Below are 23017 nucleotides of genomic sequence, written 5' to 3'. Positions count from 1 at the left end.
TGCGGCCACGTTTTACTATATCGAGCGGTCGATATGCCACATGACAAGATACAATTCGCTCAAACCTTTTTGGTCAATTTGAGCGTGCAAGATAAGTGTATATACAGAGAGCCAGCATAACAGACCAGCCTTTCTCCCCGAAGCATGAAGTGCAGTGCACCTGCTTGATTGTGATTGTAAATAAAAGGTGAATATTATTAAATGCCAACCATGGCCAATATCATGAGCTCCTTTGAGTCATGTTCAATGACAATTCATTCCTATCTTCATTCATGGAGAAACCAGAGGGAGGGTGGAGATGTAAAGTTTCTGGCCTCCGCTGCTCATCAGGCAAAAAATGCATAATCATAGTAGGCTATGTAATTACATAATCATTGCAGACATCTTAGTAGGCAAATGACAAGTGATGGTAATCAAATAATAGGTGATGGCATGGTGCCATGTTGGTAGGAAATGCATGATGAGTATACTATGAAGAAACTAGTCTAATATTCATTGAATATATATAATTTTCTCTTTATGGCCACTCCGGGGCTCCATAATTCCATTTGTGTTAATGGGTAATGCACTTTCCATTTATTTTTCTTCCTTTTAAAACACCAACAAATCTATCTAGACATTTGTGGAAAAAGGTACTTGGATTGGGTTAGTCTGTTCTTATAACATTGTCTCTTTGGTATCAATTTTGTGTCTGTTTGTTCCATTTGGATGACAAAATTAATTTTATTCTTAGTCACTTTACAAAACTTTACTCAATCCGTCTATTCAAAAATCCAAGGGGACTCTCTGAAATGTCTCACCCTTTGTTTCTATTACTTACAGTAATGAGTGGCTTTCTAATGTTTACTCCACCACATTCAAATCACACACATACGCATACACACACTATAATTGGTGAGTGTGGTAACATTTTTACCGCTCTGAGGATTTTGCTCTTTCTCTGTTTAAAGCAGAGCAAAATAATTGTTTTTACAATTTGATAAAACTAAGTTTTAAAATTAGTAGAAGTCGGTGCAAAAATGCTGGGTTTAACATAAATGTGTTGATGGGAAATGGCAGTAAGATGAAGGGGACACAGCCAGAATAACAGAATTAATTCACAGAGGTTTGTGGATGAGAAGAATCCAGTGTTGCTTTATTTCTTTTCACTAGATGGCCTCTACAAGACCAGTTTTATTTAAGAAATGCAAATGCGACATCACACCAAGAAAAACAATGTCACATTCTCATAAAGCGCTCTTGGCATGAACAAACAGCAACATTGACAATAAATAAAATGTTGGCGAACAAAATAAAACTTTGTGAACAAAGAATATTCAGGATTGCATATCAAACAAGACAAAAATAGACAAAATGTACTTGGCACAAATTAAATAAACTTAAGTAATTTTCAGATTGAGTGAACCTACTCTATGTCCATTGCTTTGTGAATCTGATTGTCCTTCACAGTTAACATTGAGTATGTGCGTGTACTGTACAAAATAGACACAGATGGCTGATGAAACTAAAATAGACTAATTTCAACAAATTGTCAGTACTCAACATCTTACTTTGTCAGTACCTTGACCTTCATAGTCACACTCCCAGGTGGTCTTCTGCTGCATATGTCTGCACTAAACAAAACTGCAGGTACATGTGCAAGAAACCATTGTCACAATGCAAAGCCAATATATATGCACATAGTGGAGGACAAGTATTTTATAAGTTACCAGTGATTTCTGATTTGAGTTCAGTACAGGTGCTTGACATATGTTAAATTTAAATAAAGGAAATAAAGATATTAAAGACACTTTGGTATTTTGTAGGTCATAATGTGCTGAACTATGCATTCATGAGTGCAATGCACATTTAACACATTTTTATCAAAAGACCCAGTCTTGTTCTAAATTAATTTGTGTGGACATGATTATAGTGATGCCAGGACACTCATCACACACAAATATTTCAAAATGGTATACTCATATCATTGATCTTAAATCATTTTGACCCGTGATTGCAGTCCAGTGGGATCTGCCTGGTGATGATGACCAACTGAAAGGTACATAAATAAAAAGGTGTTTTTAAAATAGGATAACAAAAATGTGAAGTAATAGAACACTTTTACAAAAAGCCACTTGACCTATTTTTTAAACAGGATGACGCCTCTCTCTCAGAAAGTGAGTCTTGTCCTGTTATAAACTAAATCCTTCTGTCTTTGTGCTCTGTCTGTCTCTGTCTGTCTCAGCAGGGCATATGCAGTGCAACACTAACATCTCCAATCTTGACTTCCCAAAGCAAAGGAAAAACAACGTAATGTATTCTACACCCATATAAAAATAAATCAGTCGCAAACATGGAAAGATACATCTCATATATACAATAAACTCCTATATAAAATAGCTTTTATGTACATATAGACTACGGACAACAATACAATAATTGAACTGTACAATGCACACCTGAACAGTTAAGACAGGCGAGAGGTACTGAAGTGTATGGCTTGATTGGGAAAAATTCAAAATATTTACAGATATCAACTTTACATCCTTTACATGTTTTCAACTTCCCTGGAATGAAGAGGTCTAGGGAGAGCTCCATGCCTCACTTTCGTTTCCATTCCCTTAGATAAGGCTACCTCTAAAGAATTGGTCCACAGAGACTATTCAGCCTCATGGTACTTTGCACAGTCAAATGCACTCTCAGCTCTCTTTTGGTGACATATGAGCTGAAAGCATGAGTCCTAAAACCAGTTATGAAGATGTCAGTCACATGGATCCATTAAAAAGAGATTAGATGGACGATTGAAGCGCCACTTATTGAATTTTGTGATGCCCAGGAAGACCCAGACTTTCTACTATTCTTCTTGAAAGGATCAACAAGTTATGGACATCCCCTTCACTTCCACGAAGGTTAGATGCCGATAGACTCCAGTGTGTAACCTCAGACAGCCCTGCTTTGGTGCTGACATATAGTCCATGGGTCCTTGAGGCATACCCAAGGAACACTTGTTGTTTCTAAGGCTGGAGGTAAAGTCATGGACTTTTATCTTTCCTCCAAAGGAGTCCGTCAGTAGTGTCCTCATGGAGGTTCAGCACAGGATGGAAACCCCTTCAGCAGTGACCAGCTGACCAGTGGTGGGGTCATACGTCCCAGCCAGGTAGTACAGGTCTGGGGAGGTACTGTTCGGCTTCTGATTGCGAGTCAGACACTCATATTCCTCCCTGCTTACCACCTGGCACTTATGAGAGATTGTCTGGACGTCATTCTCATCTTCATGACATGACTGGTACAGGGCATGCTGGATAGGGAAAAGACAAGGTTAGCTCCATCATTATATTTATTAACCAACAAAGAAAGAATAATGTCATGTGAAAGTTCCATATGCTACAAATGACAAACAATCTCCATAAAATTGTAACCTCCATCACGGCTCACCTTGCCATCTCGATGCCTTTTGCCTAGCTTGGTCTCTTCAGGGTGGTAGAACCACTTGACTTTGACCACCATGCTGGAGGTCCAGGATTCCCATAGGTTCTCAATTCGACCTATGTATGGGAGGTTAGGGCGTCCAGCTGAGAGAAACACAGCACAATCTCCCACTCTTACTGTGTCTCTGCCTCGCACGATGGCCTTATAGAAAAGCTTCCTGGCCTTGCCCTTCAGACCTCTCCGCTGTGGAAACCCAGACAGTGCAGATTATTATTATTACCTCTCTTAACCTCTAGTGTTTAGTATTTTAATAATAGTTTAGTATCCTAAGCTACCTGAACTGATATGAAAGAAAAGGACAAATCTTTACTACATTGATGGTATGCAGTAGAAACATGGATACTATTCTGGGACTATTCTCACCTGTGTAGGGTTTCCTGACCACCTCCACATTTGTCGTCCTGCAAGGAATGCAGACATCTTGGGCCTTGGAATAAATGAGGTGTCATCTGGAAGCATCCTAGGTTTCTTGACGAAATCCTTAGGTAGTTTGGAGTTGGAGCTGGTGCAGTCTTTCCTCTTCAGGGACTTGCTGTTGGAGACCTGGTCAGGGGGTCCTCCTTTGGTATTGGAAAGAGCCACAGCTTTGGCCACAAAGGAGTGCTGGTGTGGCCTTGAAGAAGTAGAGGGTTCAGAGGGTTGCAGGAGCCCCCGGTGGGAAGACAGACAGCTCTGAAGCATCAGTGTAGAACTGTCCTCATCCTCTGAGCTGTAGGAGGAATCATTGTCAGAGGAACACAGGCTTGAACTGGAGAGAGAGCCTGAAGAAGAGGAGCTTGAAGAACCAGAAGATGAGGAGGAGACAGAGAGACGAGACAGGAAGCGGCCAGCTGTCCTTAGTCCTCCTGAGGCTGCAGCCAGTGCAGCCCTCCTCCTCTCTTCCTCTTCATCATCCAGATCAGAGTAGGAGCTGTGACACTCTCTGTGGTAGCTGAAGCCCATGTCCCCATATTCACCCAGACGCAGAGAATGTGAGGGCTTTCTTTGGGGTGCGGTTCCTTTCACGAGAAGTTCTACCCTGGAGGATCCGCCCTTTTTGTTGTCTTTAACCAGCAGGACTGGGTGAGAGTAAGCCTCTGTCCTGGGCATACCACTCACACTGGAAGATCCACCTCGCAACAGTAAAGCCTTGCTGTTCTTTGTCTTGGGAGAGGTCACTCCTTCATGATCTAACTTGACCAGGAACTCTTGTCCAGACTTCCTGCCCCTGGGCATAACCAGCTCATCTTGCCTACGCCTCTGGCCATACAGCCCACTTCTGGGGCCCAGAGATAAACTCGGACTTGGCCTTGTAGACTGAGTACAGAAGGAGGAGTAGCCATTTGCAATGCTGCTGAAGGAGTCCACCTCAAAGGAGCTGCTGCTGAAAATGCCTTTGGCTGGAGTGGAGGCCAGTGGCTGGCTCTGAGGCAAGGGGAACAGGTCATCCTCATTCCCTCTCAAGGCCTTCCTGGGTGTCCCATTGAGCTGAAATAGGTTGTCGGACGTCCTCTTCCTGGTGTTGGCCAAGGAAGGCCAACCCAGGAAAGGTGAAGGATTTTTATTGGCATTCTCAGCCTGCTGCTTTTGTTTTTTTCCAGAACCCTTTGGTCTCCCTAGAATGAAGAAAAAATATATATGGTTATATATGTTTTAGCAACACATCGCAAATGATGACACATGAATGTGTCTTTGTACACACTGTACATTAACCTGTTTAGTACACTTCTAATCAATATAATACAGACCAATGCATTAGCCTCACAATAAGCCTTGTTGTTGTAAAGCTTCTCAGTTTATGTTGACACTGTATTATATTTAAACATATGTTGTTTAAACTATGGTGATTCTTTTTCACCTCCCCTTTATATGCATGATGTAGACACACTATTAGAAATGCCTCTCAATATAATGTATATGTCCAAAGCAACACCAACAATAACTAAATACAGCCACAAAAATCACCAGAGTTGAATTCAACACCTCTCTGAAAGTATGAAAAAACTGAACACTCTAAACTTCACAAATATAAGTTCTTTTGCAAGGCTATTGTGTTGGATTGCATAGCTGAGCAGTCAAGCCCACAGAAATGTATTTTGAATTCTAGTCAAGAACCTAATGGTTTTCAAAGATGGCTAAAATGTCAGGTTAAATCAAGTTAATTTTAGTATAAAATGACACATGGCATTGCATGTAATGGTGCAGCTATAAAAACATGGCATTTTGGTTTAAATATTTCACTCAATGTAAGTATTATAGCTTAAATGATTTGTTGGAAGAAGCAGATAAATAATACATGTGATACTGTTACACAGGAAAAACAAATCTAGAACTTTACAGCTTCTAGGTAATTTATGATGAAACAAGAGTTTCAGGGGTTAATTCTTACCTGGCCTTCTTTTGTGAACAGTTAGAGTTTGGCTGTTGATTACAGTATTGATAGTGTTGAGTCTGTCAGAAGGTCTGTCACTGATGGGGGCCTGCTCCAGATTAGAACTTCTCTTTCCTGTTGTCCCGCTGGGTACCACCAGAGCAGGAGATGACTCCCCACCTAAAGGACATGGAGTAGAAGATTATTAGCAGTGACTTACAAGTAGACAATACACTGCAACATGAAAGGGAAAATTCACAGTTACACAGAGAGGAGGACACCCACAGTGAATCTGGTATCCTGGAGGCAGGAGGCGGATGTTTGGGAGAGAAATCTTCCCTCTGTCTCCATCATCAAACTCTACCATCACTCCTCCTTGCTTCCTTTCATCAGATGAGCCACCTGAAAGAGACAGAAATGCACTTCCTCAGGTGTGCAGGAAAATGTACAAATGCTAAAAAGGGATTGTATATACAAACAATTAAATGTATAGTTGAACATATTGAGGACACACAGGAAAACAGAGATAGAAGAAGCTAATGTCTCACCTCTGCGAACGTAGCCTGGGTATAAGCAGCGTGAGCGTTCGCTCCAGTAAGCACACACCCTGGTTCCTTCACTGAGCATGGTCTCCGACTCTGGACGTATATCCAGGACCTGAAGGCCAGACCAAAACATAATTAAGATTCATTACAGGCTGCACACACACAGACATGCATGCATGTATACACACACTCACACTCGCACACACATACAAACAGTGTGAAAGCCATGGAGCATTGTGCATGAGCAGCCACTGTGCCATGTTTCCAAGCGGCACTTATCTCATGCCAATGTGCCAGTCAGGGCTGAAAAGAACGGAAGCCATGATGCAGTAAATCCTGACTTGCTGAGTAATACTAAAGAGGGACTGAATAGAGGGCTTGTGATTGCAGGTTGCCAGATCCTCCCTCCAACAATGCAGGCAGCCCCAGCATCCGCCACTCACTGGGGGCTCTTTCAGGTTGCTTTCATTTACTGTTGCCATGGCGAGGGACCCTTTGACTGATGAGGTATGGATGTGGGTGTGTGTGTGCATGGGGGAGGGAGAAGGAGCACGATGAAAATCGGGGTATTGGTGTCAGAGTCAAATAAATGGCTTTTGGACTATGCAATACTTCCATGAAAGTGGAAGTATTACATAATTAAAACCAGCTGCTATCTGATGATGTTTAGATAAGACTAAAGTTGCCAGAAGTGCTTGGTGTAGAACTGCCTGGAGAATTTGAAAATGGCACTGTTAGAAGGCTTTGTAGAAAAACTAACATTGATCAGTATGAGCGAGCTTACATGGATGAGGGAAGGAGGAGACAAGCGGTCAGATAGTAAATGGACTAATGTACAGTATGTGTGAGGGGCAAGACCTTCCACAGCAGATCAACAGATCACGTGATGAACATTGATCTTGTGGACAGTTGAATGCTATGGTAACTCTTTTCCAACAGGGAGATATAAACAATAATAACATGTGGGACTTCTTTTATGAGTGTTCTTGGATTTATATCTAAACAAACAAGCAAAAAAACCTAATACTGTACAAAAATACCTAAAGTACCCCTCCACTCAAAAATTAGTTTTTCTTATGTTCCAAATGTCAGACCTTTACTTACTTGTATCTTGTGCAAGGTTTGTCACTAGAGAGGCGTTGTCACATTCCTCTGCTGAAAGGGTAAATGTCTGTACACTTTCCTAAAATCTGAGATTCAAGCGTACTTTGGGCAAGATAGATTTGGGACGTCACAAATTTGAAAGCCAATCGCAATGCCACCGATAAAGAAACCTGAAACCTCCAGCACAGAGTGGACTTGTCAGTACAGAGAGCGAGAGTTTGCACTAAGTTGGCTTAGTGAAGGTTGGACCCCAGAGCTTCCTTCCAATATCTACTAACGTTACAATGTGAACACACTGTAACATCATAGCAGATATTATTGTATGTTTCACAACCACTAATGCTGTGTCAGCCACTGCCAGTTACAAGCTAACAAACAACATAAACAAATAAAAGATGCTAATTACACTTACCATTCTGATACGTCTGCTAGTCGCTGATTTTTGTGCACAATAGACTCCTCATCTGGGTCTGACTGAGGCTCAAACATGTATGGCTGAATCTCTCCAATGTTTCTTCTAACTCTAGCCATCTTGATGCGTCACGCACCACTATCTCACCATGGATGTATGTCTCTCACCCACATCCATGCTTTCACCGGCACCCACGTCCATGCTTTCACCGGCACCATTCAACCTAACACGCAGCGGTGCTGGGTGGGGCATTCGGAGATCCATAATTTGTCAATGAGGGCGAAAGAGTAGATGTGCTGCCAGCCCCTTTTCAGAGTTTTTTTTTTTTTTTTTTTTTTTTTTTTACTTTTTATGTGGGATAACCATGTTAAGCAAAATATTAATCATATAGCAGTATTTTTACATACTTTAAAACGTGTCTGGAGGGGAACTTTAAAAAATAGGTTCATTTGAAGAAGTGTAACTGAATCCTATGCACCTGTGATGTCTCATGATGATCTCAATTAACTTTAAACACATGTTTCTCTAGAGGGGGAAATTTTAATTTTTCTCACAATATTCACTGAATATTTATCCTGCTTTAATTGAAAACATTAAGGTCATGGCTAGTAATTCCTCATGACTAAGTGAAAATGTATTCCAGTTAAATTTTCAAAAAGAAGCAAACAGCTTGCTTCCATACATGTGGTACTTCAACATAACCAACAGGAAATTAATTACATCTTGTCTAAAATTTGTGTAGAGTTGTGATAATTTCCATATCACAATAATAGTGGTTTTATACATCACTACTTTATCATTCATAACGTTAGATGAAATATGATCACAAAACCATTTTAGATGAGGTCCCAGCACAGTTACCGTGCCCTCTTAGAAGCTTCTCCTTTCCCATATTACAATAACAGCAAAATACATTAATCCAAGGCACAATCCTGCCAGTTCAACTCTGCTCTACTCTTTCAGGGTCATCATCTCTGGACACTCTATTGTGTGCAAACACAACGTCTGGTGCCCGGTTTGGCAATAATGAAGACTTATTTTCACAGTTGGAGAAAATGTGGGTTTCACGGCTTTGCTTTAGGTGACCCAGCTGTTATTAGGGTATAGAGACGAGCATCCTCTCAGTAAAAAAAAATGGGACAAAGGTCACCTGCTGCATTAAACAATAAAACTCAATTCTCGATGTGAAGCACACCAGGATGCACATCTTACCTAAATGCAAATGAATACCAGCCAAGAATGTGCTGTGGTTTCTACAATATATAATTGTCTCATTACATGGATGACTTAGGTAAACTGTATGTGAGCGAGAATTACAAATCCAAACAATCTTGTGGTCTAGATAAAAATACATCTCAGCAAAAATCTCAACCACCCCAGGTGCAACTAAAAAATCTTAGAAAAAATCTAAATGGGTGAACAATTTTTTTGTGAAATAGATACAGTATGTCTTAACAGCTGGATAGCCCTACACTTTGGATCACTCCAGGACATCATTAGCTAGTTTCTCTTTATACACCATTGTGTCTTTGTTGATCTGAGCCTTTAAACAACTACGTTACTGTTCATATTCATTTAAACAACTACGTTACTTTGGCAGCAGTAGGGATGTTCACGTCATCTCCCATTTAAACTCCCAAAACGTGAATGGATCCAGGTGTTAGTGGGATTATCCCACCCACACACAGAGCTGGGTTTAACGGTTTCACAGACAATCACACACACAAACACAAAGATCCTGCCTCCCAAATGTTCATATTCATTTAAGAGATTAAGATGGCCTCAATGACCCTGAGGGGCAGTCCATGGAGGTTGAATGAGAGAAAGCAAAGGGACTAGCAGAGTTACAGAAAGGCTGAAAGGCAGTGGAAAGATGCAGAATGTGAGAAGGATGTTTAAGAGAAATAAAACCAAAAAAATAAAGAAAAAGAAAAACCAAACAAGTGATAGTTTTCTTACAGCTTCCTGTAGTAGTTGCTCCAATGAATAGATTCTTGGGCGGTTTCCTCTTTCACCGTCAATAACAATGCTAAAGCTAAAGAAAAAGCACAGCAGAAAGAGAGAAAGATTAGGCTATTTTCAGATGCTTGTATTATGCTTGCCTAGCTCCCATGTCATATGTTACTCCCACTCTGCTGTTGTTATAGCATTTTTTTGCTGCTTGAGCCAGAGGAGTCGTATTGATACTCAGGGCTGGGTATGACACGATGTGGGGGTTTTTAATGTAAGAAAGAAAGACATGAAGAGAGACAAAAAGAGGCAAACAATTGGATACTGGTGATAACTTCTACTCCTTTCATGTGAAATTACTCTTTCCACAAAAACTTGTTTGCACTATTTCTTTTAATGATGGGTTGATGTCTGGAAGGATATCTATCCTCCAGGATCATTCATTAATTTGATTTCCCACCACTTCTAGCCATGTCTCAGCTTCTACATAGAAATGCCAATTTGCACAAGGTTTACTCCATTTTAGCACATGTGCAGAGTGAACACTGACAAAAAGATGTAAACATGTCATTTGATCTATGTGTGTATTCAAAAACACCCTGACTGATCACTTGACCACTGCACGTGTGCTTACATGTCTGGGAGCTCCAGAGTCTGGACCCTGGCAGCATATAGAAGCTCATCCTCCTTGGAGATCAGCACCTTCAGTCCATCAGTTAAGAGTTCTTTGGTCAGGACACAGTTTGGAGCTGCATCAGGACAAGCAAACATCCCAATTAATATTTCAACATCACTTATTTAAACTATCTGTTGCTTGAAACACTGTTGCAAGATATCCAGTTATCTCTTACCTTCGGGGCTTTTGTTGTTGTATGAATGACTTCTGTCCTCCTCTTCTTCTGAGAAGCTGCTGCCATCCATCTGAAAGCCCTCATCTGCCGCAAAGCTCTCTAGCAGCCGACTCACTGCTCGTCCCTTTTGCTGTAGAATATAACAGAAGGGATGGACAGAAGAATAAATGGATGCAGGGAGGGATAAAAAAAACTTGTAGATAGAAAGTGTGATAGAAGAAAGACGGAATTGTTTAGCATGCTTCTCAAAGTAGCAATTAACCGCAGGGGACTTCACAGTGCCTGTACCATCTCCTATCAGTAGCCATTTTTTCACTCTGTCACAGCAGAAGGTGTGAGCCAACCCCCTTTCCACATCTCCTTTCCCATCCCCTCCTCCCCTAAGATTACTCAGCAGGAGGTTGGGCTATGTGTGATGTGCTAAGTACTTTTAATAGTTCTACAGTAACAGTCCTCAGGGTGAGAAATCTAGGACAGTAAGACATCACCACAATTGTTAATATAATCTATGAGGGGTTGGTATTTTTGTAGAATTGGATTCTGTTTGCCAGTTTGCATGTGTCTGTTTTCCCGAGTGAGGATTGAGTGCTTCTTGAATTCACTATGATTATGATGACTATGATGGTACCTGTTGGTCCTTGCTTCTTCGTCCCCTGCTGCCCTCCTCACTCTGTGAAGATGGTGCCCCAACTGACCAGCAACTTCTTCTCTGTTAAAATCATGAGGATGGACAAGATGAGTAGTGCGAGTGTGACATATCTCTGCAGAGCACCTATTATGTGTGGCTGCTTTTATGCTTTAGGGGGATGGGGTCATCTGACATTTCTGGTAGGCTGTGATGGCCCAAAGCCACTTTTGGAATGTACAATGAGATAGAGCCTTTAGACTATAAAATTCATTTTGATACCTTTTTTTACCTTTTTCATTGCTATCTGTATAATTTCCTTATCCTAGAAAATGTAAGCAATGTTAGAGTATTCAGTTTTTAAAATTCAATATATCAGAATTTATATAAAAATACTTTCTACTTACCTTATTGATTGCTCCTCTCAACATGGTGCTCTTGCGAGTCGCCCTCTTTAGCCTCTCACTGGTGGTTGGGAAGGTGGCCAGTCCCATGCTCCTCCGGTAGCGGTTGCCTCTGGTCCCAAGGCTTCCCCACCGAGGCTCCTTAGCCCTGGGTACACATGGCCTTCTAACCCCTTCAGGTCGGTGATCATCATGGTGGTTTTTCACTGCAGTGGCCAGGCCCAGCCTACAGGGGGGCTTCTTCCTTACTTTGACTTCGCCTTCTGCTCCAGACAGACTCTGGGAGCCTGTGCAGTTCAATTAGAGAAACAGATTTAGACCTAGCTAACAAGCCAGGAAGAAAAACACAAAACAGATGCTTCCCATGAAGATGTGGGGCAGCTTTGTTGACTTATGAATCAGTTTCAAAGGACAGTCTTACCATAAAGCTCCTGTCTCTGTTTTTTGTTCCTGGCTTTCTGATTGGCCTCCAGTTTTACAACAGATGAGGGACTTGGACCTGTCACGGAGGAGCTAGAAGTGACATCTCTGGGGGGTTGGGCTCTGTAGTCTTGACCTTCATCTGTATCATAACTGCCTTCCTCTTCATCATCTTCTAATGGAGATAGCAAACAATACAGCATAGAGATGCTACTATTGGGTAGGTTTTATAAACTTATGTGACTTATCGTATCCATCTTTTAAAGTCATCACCAACCAGTGAAGTTATTTAACTTACTCTCCATCATTTCACAGGCACTTCATTAGCATTTAAGGAAATAATTTAACTAATTCATCAGAGCTAGTGTGCAAGGGAGTGTAGGAGTGAGTGTTAGTGTGTGTGTGTGTGTGTGTTTGTCACTGTACTTTCTCAAGCAGCTCTTTAACCCAGTCTGCTAGTCTCCAGAGGGCTGTCAAAGCCTCTCACAGGCAAGTGTCCATTTTCTGATTTTCTGCAGCTGTGGCTGCACATCTAGCCCAGACCAGCCAACACGGCCAATCACTGAGGTGTTGAATGTCCGTACACATCCCTCCCTAACATTACTTTTTAACAGATTTACAAATTAACAAAAAGAACACTGGACTTAAAGTGGCATGCCACATCTTAGGGGGATACCTGATTTAATGTGTTAGTGATACTTTAGTCAGACATAAATATGTTAGCGGCTGTGTCTTGATTTTTTTACTTGAAACCAGTCAAATATGCTTCATTTACTGCAGTCCTTTGTTGTTTTCTGTAGTCTTTTCATCAAGGAAAAACACCCTTGACACATGGCTGTTCCATCATACAGATATCACTTTCATAGCTAGCCAATTAGAAGTCCCCAGTTCACCTCACTTGTCTGTCTTTGTGAGAGTGAAGGAGAGAACCAAGAAGTCAACAGCGTGAACACAGGAAAACATGCAGAATTCATACAGAAAGGCCAGACCAGGAATCATACCCAGGTCTTTCTTGCTGTGAGAGGACAATATTTACCACTGAACCATATTGGGTTGCTGTGGCCAGTTTCATTACCTATCACTGTATATGTCTCATAACCAGCTCTCAGTATTCACTGCCTCACCTTGATCAGAGGAGTCACTCTCTGCAGGGGAGCTCTCTCCCTCCTCCATTTCCTCCTGTCTCTGGCCACGGAGAATCCTCGCTCTGGGCTGGCTCAGACGGGAGGAACCCTGTGTCAGAGTTGTGGATCCCTTTTTACGTCCATGGTGCACCAGTCCAGTCCAGCTGTCTTGGGGGCCACTGTCCACACTGGCTGCTGAGAAAGTTTGCAAAACCCCAGTTCAAATTTGGGTTAAGAGTTGTTGGATCCAACAGTATAAAACTGACAACACAGCACTGTGCTTATTAAAACAAAACAGCAGGAGGCTCAATCAATACTGTGATTGCCAGTAGCTACCTGTGTCACTTTGTCCCCCAGACTCTCGCCTGGACTCAGCTTTGCTTGTGCCCTGGCTTCTGTGTCTATGCTTGGGATTGGAGTTGCAGGGCAAAACCTCCTTGTCCCTGGAGCCTGTTCCTGAGATATTCTTTTTACCCTGGGCCTTCTGTTTGAGCTGAGTCACATCACTGGCCAGCTTGGAGTTGAGCATGCTGTGAAGACTGCTTTTTCTGCAGCCCTGTGCTTTTATCTGCTGCAACAGAGAGATGAGAGAGTGAGAGAGAGCCAGTTATACTCCCGGTCACAGCAGCCACAAAAGCATTAGAAAGTTGGAGGAAAAGGGTTCTCATTTGCTCACACTCAGAGAAGAAAAAGGAATACTAGAAGCCTCAATGAAATAGATATTAATATTGAGAGCAGAGGATTTGACTCCTGAGGATAGCACCTAATTAGAAATAGTGTGCAACAAAGGAATATTTCAAACGCAAAGAAACAAAGAGTGGCCTCTTTCATTTCTAGTTGCATAGAGGACAAAAAGGAGGACAAGGGGACCCTGACCTGTGTGCTGCTGAGTCGCTCAAAGCCTCGACAGGACAGCCTCTTCTTCCTTCTCTGGCTGTCTCCGCCCCCTCCTAGGTCCTCAGGCAACAGGGCAAGCCCCGCCCCCATCGACCTGCCAGTCAAAACAAGGGAGAGGCATTCATTAGAGGACAGTGGCGGTGGTTTGAAAGAAAAAGAAGGGTAGGACATCACAGGGGAAAACAGAGTCACCTCTCTGTGGGATTTAATAACTCTCCTTTCTCTGTCTGATGAACAGAATGACAAAAAAGGACATGGAGAGCCCGGTGTCTGAACCACGCACTTGAAAAATTGGGATCTAACAAGGAACCTGGGATTGTTTGAGGGCAGTGTGGCATAAAACACCTTAACACTTTATCTGTGTCAGTGTGTTTGCAGCCTGTGAAGCACTGCATAGCTTTGAAAGATCCAGTAAATGGTTGGAAGGCATTGCATTTGTATGCAGCTCTGTTGTTCTCAGCAAATATCATAGCTCTCCAGTTGCATTTTCATATCACTGTGGCACACTATTTCCCCTACACTGAGCAGCATCACAGGCCAACCACTTCAAATGCCCTTGAATTTCCCTCTGGAAGCCTGCCCATAGACCACACCGATGTGAGCCAGGCCATGCTGAAACAAAACATTAACTTCCCCTCTCCTAGTGTGCGTACAGCCTAGGAAATCAGTCACATTTACAGAGTAAGCAGGGTTTAAATGTGAAGTAGATAAATAAAGTACAACAACATTTCACGTTAGTTCTTTGTTTGCATATTGTACCACACACAATTCTGTAACTACACATTGTTTGGAATCAAATGTGTGTGTGTGCTTCATTGTTTATGTGTAGCATAGGAACACATCACATGAACACAGAGTTTGCATGTAGTCCTCAATTGTGTGTAAATCTCATAATCAAGAGTGTGTCAGTGTGCATCTGAACAGAACATGAAAAGAATTAAGGCGATTTTCGGGCAGTGGGACTGTCTGCCCACTGACTGACAGGAGAGTGACAGAGGTGGCATTGAAGTGTGAGTTGTCCCTCTGAGGCAGATCCCGCCACGGCTTGCCTTCCGCTGCTGACAAACACAATATGACAGTCCCTCCCCTCTGTGGGGGGCTGGTGGGGCTTAGCATACAGTGACTAATTAAACAGAATTGATTAGCAGGGTTTGCTGGCGAGCAGTAGTTCTCTCTAGCCTTTCTCCCAATCAAAGCAGCACCACAAAGGACCCCAGTGCTCTACCCACAGGAATAACAGAGGCATGCACAAAAACAAACAATGCCTGCATAAATGCTCATAAGCACACAGCTGCATCCATACGTAATTGCGCAGATGCATAGAATGCACAGGCAGGGAGAATTGAATTTATCATTCACTCAAACACTGCCCCACACACTCCCTGGGGGTCAAGCAAAATAAGGTAAGGAAGGAGATACTAAAAGGCTGGGCTGTTACCCACTGACCCACTGCCCTCCATCATAGCAGCCAAGCGTCAGCATCTTGTAGTGGCATGAGTGGTAGGTACAGTACATGCTTTTACATAACCCTGCTGTGTAACACAACATGGAGGCTAATCAGTCCCCAGTCTGACTGTACCTCGTTCAGAAGTGGCATGTCATTCTCTGCTGCATTGTAGACACATCTGCAACAAAGGGTGTACACCCTGGTTGCCTTGAAGAAAATTATACCACAGCTGTGGCTCAAATTTTAACACAGTAGAGAGACAGACTGTAGTTTACTGTACTGTGGCCTGCAGAACCCCCACCACCCCCATGTCAGCCCCCACCTTCCTTCCACTGGACTTCACTGCAGGGCCCTGACTTGTTCCCTTTGGGTGTCATTGTCACCCAGCATCAGTGTCCCCACTCTGATCAGTACTGACCTGGTGAGGGGGTAGGGGTACATGATTGGAAGGAGAGTGGAGGTGACATCGCAGAGGGGCAGCTAGGAACACTGTGGACCGCTGCCCATAAACCACAGTGAGAAAAAAAGTGAGAAGATGGGGAGAGAGAGAGAGAACACTGCGAGGTGACATTTAGTGCTTCAAGTCTTTCCAAACCCTGATGACAAGGCTAATTGAAGCCTGACAGCAAACCTTTATCCCCACACAACCCTTTTAGTTTATCAGATCCCCCACCACCACCAAACAGCAATGGTACCCCTGTTTTGACAAAATCTGACGCTTGCACAATTTTAAATGTTATCAACACATTTTGAGAGTCCTTGTTTCTTGAATATCCTCCAATGTCTTTTCTCTTTCTTCCTCTTTATTTTAATTCTACTGTTTTTCTCACTGTGTTCCTCTAATTAATTTTTTCCTCATACACACAGACATTGTATGAGAGCTCTAAATGTCAGCTTATCTCTGAGTGCCTGGACTGTCTGACCATCATGTTATCCTTTGGACCCCTGGTGACCCTATGGGGCTGTAATGGCCGTGGTGTGTCACATTCCTGCTGCTGGGACAGATTACAGAAGAAATCGCAGTACTCTAATTGCATCCTCTGCCTGCCCCAACCCCCAACCAGCTCCCTCTCCGAACCCAGCCCATCTAAGCTCAACATGCACTACAGTAATGCCACTGAGTTTTAAGATTAGCTGGGTTGAAGCCTAATGAGACCTATGAGTGGTTTTCTCTTTGTGTGTAATACATATATTAAGCATACATAAATATTCTGTACTAGCAGACATACACACAACTGACAGTAATTATGCTGTTATACAATTAACGCTGGTGTTGATTTGATTAGAAAGGGTTCAAGTGGACTTCCTTGAATGGTTCAGCTGTGTTCTCCCATTTCCTGTTTATGCCAATGAGAGGCAGCCCCTGTATGCCAGTGATACGGAGGGGTTTATCAGGCAAGATTGGACTATAGCCAGCCAGCGGAGGTGGGCTGAGTGATACTCACTTGACTTTTCTGTGGCCCTCAGATGAGGACACTGGACCTGTGGTGAGGGTAGGTTTCCGCTTCCTTGGCCGCCCCGGTCCTCGTCGCGCTGGGCTGCGAGGTGTTTCCTCCTTCCTGCTTGCACACGCAGATGTAAACACACAAGCAGACAGAGAGGAACTATACATATCTAAACTCAAAGTTGTAGCAGCAAAGAATATAGAAAGGAATCATCTGAAAACTAGAAGCAAATGTGTTTAAGGTTTTATTATTTTTGAAATCTCCCACTGCAAAGGGTGGAGATGAGCTTAAGGGAAAGGAGGATAAGGTCATACTCACTGATGATCGTGCTTCCTCTGAAGTTTGGCCAGCTCCTTTTGTTTCTCTTTGTAGCGACGCTGTAGCTCAGCCAACTTCACACGCATTGCAAGCTCAGGACCGTCCATTGTTTCCATGGTACCTTTGGCCGGGCACACCTAAGGTATGCATCATTGGTGGTTATTTTTAACATTAAAAACAATCTTAAAAATTCAAGTAAAACACATTCTTCACTAGGTTATCTATGCATTTGTTTAAGTGAAAGACGTTAAAACCCTATAGGATCTTTGGGTTTTGAGGCGTTAACCCGGGCACACCATAGTTGCAGTCTTACTGGTTCATTGCGAGGTGTCCAGCTGCATTTCCTACGTAAATTGAGGATCCTGCGGGCAGGGAAGTGTCGCCCTGAACCCGTAATGCTGCTTTCCTGGGAGCCCATCTCCAGTGCACGGGCTGTGGCCAGGGTAGCAAGGCTCTGGAGGTCAAACATCAGCAACTCCTCTTCTGTTAAGGAACAAAGGAAAACACATTAATTTGGTTCACACTGTATCCATGCATGCTGGATTTAAAGACATTAAGTGTCTAAGTCAACAAGAAGGATAGCGGGACTTTGTGCATATGAGCATTACATGTGCACATTCAGCATCAAAACTTGCACACATGGCTTATTATTTCAGCAGTAATCTTGCGATATAGCAAATAAATGGGGAGGAAGAAAGAAATTGAGGAAAATTGGGCACATTAAGCCAGTATGAGGAAGCAGTAGCATATCGTTTCAGAGGTCATATCAATGTGGACTCAGCAGATGCTGCTATGTCAGTGGCCATCTGGGTCAAGCTCTTACTATATAGCCCTACCTGCCTGTGGCACAGACTGGACTATTTGCCATCAATGGACTGAGCTAAAGGCAGCCTAGTCACAGAGACGGAGAAACATGATATTTTATTCACAAAGTAACAGTGTCCTACTCTTTACATATATAAAGAAAAAAAACCTGACTCTTCTCACTTGTTTTAATACTTCTTTTGGTAAGGACTATTGTTATGACTCGACATGTGCCACTTCCTGAGCTGTCAACAGTATCGCATCACAAAAACAGCATCACTGACTCTGGAATCAGTTGATGATACCCTTTTTATAGAAACCTCTTTTGGGAGCAGTTAAATGCTTTAGGATGCTGTGGTAAACACAAAACATCCTTTTGCATGAATAAAAAAAACACATGGCGCTTTGAAAAACAAGGAAGCTTTTAAAGACACTTTAAAACAATGGGGTCTAATTAGCCAGGCAATGCTCCAGGGTGCTGAAAACATCGACTGCTTTTGTGATTACACACTAACACTAACTTTCAGTAACGTGTTGTGTGTGGGAGAGAGGGAAGCCAATTGGTGTGTCTTTTTTCTTTTTTGTTAAAGTGTATGTATTTGCAATTGTGTGTGTTTTTATGTGTTTTTAATGCGGGTTTGGGTGTGTGTGTGTTTGTGCACACATGTGGATCAAACAGAGGCAGGGTGTAGAGACAGAGAGACAGATCCCTAAGGAAAGCTGGAAGGGAAAAAGAGGGAGTGAGAAAGGGAGGTATACACCCTTCACTGGTAGTTCAGCCCTGTCCTATTGCTTCTTCTCCCTCTCCTGAGGCCTCTGCATTGTTAGAACAGCCTTTTAGAAAATAAAAGTGCCTTTAACACACCAGAGAAGAGAAACAGCAAGCAGGCATGCAGACAGTTTCTCTGGGGACATGTTAGAATCCACCAGAGGCTGCTGAGACCAGCAGGAAGAGAGGAGTATCTGGGAGGGAACACAGATCGACAGAGGCTAGGCCTGAGGGGGGAGTGAGAGTTTGTCTCAGTGGATGCAGAGGAAAAGGAGGGTAAACTACGAGAGAGAAGTGCATTCTGCTGATATGAGTGTGTTTCTGTGTGTATGTTAATGTGTATGAGTAATGGAAGACCCACTGTCCCTTACCCTGGCTTTTCCCACAGGTGCGCTTTTGCTGTTGCAGCTCCAGAGCTGCCAGCTCACTCAGAAGCTCCATGCCCTGGTGGGGGTTTAGCTGGGATGGGGCAACTGATGGGGTGCTAAGAGGGAACAAGGGAAATGGAGGTACATCTGTGCAGAAAGCAGCAGCAATCAGCAGCTCCAGACTCCAGTAGCAGGGCACGAGAGGTTTTTGGGGCATGGCAACATTTGCCTGGTTTGGGCTATGGGCGGAAGCTGAGGCAGGGGAAAGACACACAAAATCCACTGAGGCGTCATCAGGGGCCATCTCTTTCTTGTGCTTCTGCTTGCTGTCCTTTGCTCCCTCAAGGGCTGGGGACTGGGGCTCAGGGGCTGCAGGGGAAGCAGGGTCAAGCTCAATGATGGTGGGAAGCTCTGGTTCCTGCTCTCCAGGCATGTTGACCTTTTGAGCATGCTCCACCTGGCTCTCCTCACCCACAGCCTCATCATCCTCTTCCAAGGTGATGACAGCTTCTGGCCTTTCAGGCTCCTCTGTTGAAAGGGGTACTGGACAGGAAGCAGCTTCACACACTGGGCTCTCAGCAGGTGGGCAAACCAGGACCTCTTCCTCAGCAGGCCCCTGCTCCTCCACCTCCTTCTCTCCAGGCACATAGCTGGCTGCTGTCACTGCAGCTACCTCCACCTCCTCCCTCTGTTCCAGAACTTTCTCAACCACTCTTTCCTCCTCTTCCTGCTCCACTTCCTTAGGTGGGAGTGGCTCTGATAGGGGCTTGATCACTGCTTGGCAGTCAAGCTCCTCCCCTAGGCTGGAGAGAGACTGGGGAGCATGCTCAGCAGGCTCCACTTGGACAGTTTCCAGGTCGGCTGGCTCAGCCAGTCGAACATCCTGGGAGGAGGGCCCGCTCCTGTAGCCCATGGCAATACCAGGGTAGGTGTATCCAGGAGGCAAGTCTATAGAGAGAAAGAAATAATTATCTAAAGAATAGATAATAGAATCATCAATTGTCAATATTGGCTAAGCAATTCTGATAAAACCTTCCACAAAAATATCTCATAATGCTGTTATTTTGTAAGTGATATTTTAGCTGAAATACAACAGAAAGCACAATTTTTCTGCAGCCTTACATTTAGAGGTGTTATGCAAATCTAAAATCCTTACACATCAGGCCCACTCTAAACCTAACTCCCCTGCCACCTTTGAGATCACAAGGGGTTAAAACTAGGAAAAGGAAAAGCACTCTGCCTTGATCTCCCAGCAGTAGGCGGAGTAAAGGACCACATGCAACCTTATGTGAGTGTGTTATTTGAAGTGGGCCAGGCCTTTGGTTTATCAGAGCACCTGACACAATTCCTCTGGCGTGTGGCGGCCGTTAGCCAGACATTAATGATGATGAAGAGAGTGTGGGGCCTGTGGAGGTGGGGGAGAGGTGAGGGCTGATATTGAGGTGTTTCTCAGTCATTACCGAGGTAATAGTACTGGAAAGCCCCAGCTCAGCCGGCAGCCATTTTCTGCAGCTTTAAGCTGTTCTGTCAATCAGGGACTTGCCAACAGACCCACCCACACATATGACCACACCACCAGGAGAAAAAAAGGATCATCACAACAGTGGCTATTCCAATTACCAGTGGGTATAATATACAAGGTGCTGCTATATCCTAGGATTCACTGTCCTTTTCCTGTTGCTGAGTCAGTTATTTGGCTTAACATCTGTCACTAGCAGCATGTTAAATTATTTAGAAACAACATGTTCTTTGACTTTGGCTTTCATCTGATGTTATCGATGTAGCTCATATTTAAGCCATTGCACACAATGCAACAAAGGCAGGTTGTTTGCATATAGATACTTTTGCTTATGCTTACCAGGCTCCAGAGACTCTGGGTAATCCTGTGGGGGCTGTCCCTCTCCTCTCTTGTCCTGGGATTCGGCCCCCTTGGGCATCTGAGGTGGGGCAGGGCTGATGGCAGGTGAGTGAGGGGCTGCTGCAGCAGGGCTGGGAGCGGGGCAGGGTGTAGAAGGAGTGCTTTTGGGATGTGGTCTTAGTGAGGGGGACTGGCAACAAGGGGACAGGTGAGCGGCACAGGCCCCAGGGGGAGAGGTGTTCCCCTGTGGTGGGTTGTAAGAGTAGGGCTTGGCAGGTTTAGACGTTCTGGGTTCCGAAATGAGTTCCTCTAGTTCAACCGAGGGCTCATCGGGCCTCTTCTGCATCTACGGCATTAAAATAAAGTTATTTTCATTTCTACATTTACTGAAGGCGCAACAAATCTTGAAACTCTCAAGCAAGTGAATTTCTATAGTAACAATGTAATAACCAATTCCTTGCAAACTAGTCATTGACACAAAAAGTTACTTGCTCTGCAGCCTATATTCAGCGATTCATTCCATCCCTGTGAGAAAGTCAGCATATCCCACAAAAATATTAGGGGAGATAAAAATAGACTCAATAGTCGTGATAAATTAAGCTGACTCACTTACTCTTCTTGAGTCTCGTTCTCTTTTTGATGTGTAGATAGATAGCTCTAGGTCAATCTATGTAAATATATGTTAATCAAACTCTCTTCACACTAAAATCTTAATGTAGCATATTTTGATTTTATAATCACCTGTGAATTGTGAGTGGCATGATGTTGCATGTCCATGCCATGAGCAGCTCTGTGCTGCTGCTGGGTTTGAGACTGTAGTTGTGGTTGCTGTGACTGGTGGCTCTGGTGCTGATGCTGGAGCTGTTGGTGCTGCTGGAGAGCATACAGCTCCTGTTGCCGTAGAAACTGGGATCGGGAGTACACAGCAGGATGCTGCATGTGGGAGGGTGCGCCCCGGGCACCATACACAGGGGGCCACAGCCCTGGCTGCTCCATCACATCTAATGAGAAAAAGGAGGAGGAATGTGACAAATGTGACCTTAGAACAAAAAGACATGCATGCACATACACACCTTTCCTTTGGATTCATACACATCAGCACTATGCATTACACACTAGAACACATCATTGTGTTATCCATATCTCTCATTATCTACCTCCCACACACCCATTTCAAAAACAGTGAAACCATTATGGATCATTTAAAAATCATTGTATTCACATTTTATAGCAACGACATAGACAAAATCTCTTCAAAAAAAGATTTTTGACTTCACAGAACAACATATCCCCAGGCAGCAGCAATCCCACACTCTCCCCCGCTCTGAACAGAAAGCGCTCTCTTAAGAACTGCCTTGAGAATTTGCTGGAATGCTGGAAAAAAGTCATGACAATGATGAAATGCGAACAGATGATGGTTGTAGGTTGATTGGAGGTCAAAATACTGGGCTGGAAATGCATGTTTGTCTCGCTGGAGCATTTAGCGTGGACTTTCCGCCGAAAAGTCCCACCTGCCCAGCCAAACCACAGAAAAGGAGCACCCAGCAGGAGGCTTAGTTCCCATGTCTGTGGGTGGACAACCTTTCTCATTATGTGGCTTTAAGGACAAGTACAATTTGATGTGGATGATGTGCTATTACAGAGGTCCCACTTAGGAAGTAGTGAGCCTACACTATAGGAACCTCAAAACTAGTATTTTTCTGTTTTCTTGCCCCTTCATTCCTGACTTGCCCCTTCACCCCATTTTTCCTAGACACACCAAACATCCTTGTGCAGAGACATAAACTTGGATACGCAAATGTTTCCTGCTTTTGAGGATGCACTTCCTTTCTCGGCTGAAACTCCTGTGGAGCACAGA

General features: G+C 43.5%; 1 protein-coding gene across 13 annotated transcripts in view; it reads right to left on the bottom strand.

Annotated features, from left to right (window-relative positions):
• Positions 1–1106: 1106 nt before the first annotated feature.
• The window catches only part of LOC122868681 (BAH and coiled-coil domain-containing protein 1), a 64331-nt gene continuing 42420 nt past the window's right edge, over positions 1107–23017 (bottom strand). For 8 of the 13 annotated variants that reach the window (XM_044180873.1, XM_044180877.1, XM_044180884.1 and 5 more), the window contains 21 exons: positions 21901–22160; positions 21160–21505; positions 19305–20249; positions 17674–17843; positions 17361–17497; positions 17043–17156; positions 14130–14244; positions 13590–13824; positions 13254–13448; positions 12131–12304; positions 11713–11996; positions 11309–11389; positions 10681–10810; positions 10464–10578; positions 9839–9914; positions 6367–6475; positions 6104–6220; positions 5837–5998; positions 3832–5063; positions 3415–3651; positions 1107–3277 (listed from right to left, as the gene is read on the bottom strand). In XM_044180873.1, coding sequence (XP_044036808.1) covers positions 3068–3277; positions 3415–3651; positions 3832–5063; positions 5837–5998; positions 6104–6220; positions 6367–6475; positions 9839–9914; positions 10464–10578; positions 10681–10810; positions 11309–11389; positions 11713–11996; positions 12131–12304; positions 13254–13448; positions 13590–13824; positions 14130–14244; positions 17043–17156; positions 17361–17497; positions 17674–17843; positions 19305–20249; positions 21160–21505; positions 21901–22160 — 5444 coding nt within the window. In that variant the 3' untranslated portion in view covers positions 1107–3067. The remainder of the gene's footprint in view (positions 3278–3414; positions 3652–3831; positions 5064–5836; positions 5999–6103; positions 6221–6366; positions 6476–9838; positions 9915–10463; positions 10579–10680; positions 10811–11308; positions 11390–11712; positions 11997–12130; positions 12305–13253; positions 13449–13589; positions 13825–14129; positions 14245–17042; positions 17157–17360; positions 17498–17673; positions 17844–19304; positions 20250–21159; positions 21506–21900; positions 22161–23017) is intronic. The other 5 variants (XM_044180876.1, XM_044180885.1, XM_044180882.1 and 2 more) reach the window with 3 other exon arrangements.

This window comes from Siniperca chuatsi, linkage group LG21, assembly GCF_020085105.1.
Source record: "Siniperca chuatsi isolate FFG_IHB_CAS linkage group LG21, ASM2008510v1, whole genome shotgun sequence".
Lineage (NCBI taxonomy): Eukaryota > Metazoa > Chordata > Actinopteri > Centrarchiformes > Sinipercidae > Siniperca > Siniperca chuatsi.
The sequence above is the reverse complement of the archived record's forward strand: the minus strand, read 5'-3'. Positions and strand labels throughout refer to the sequence as shown.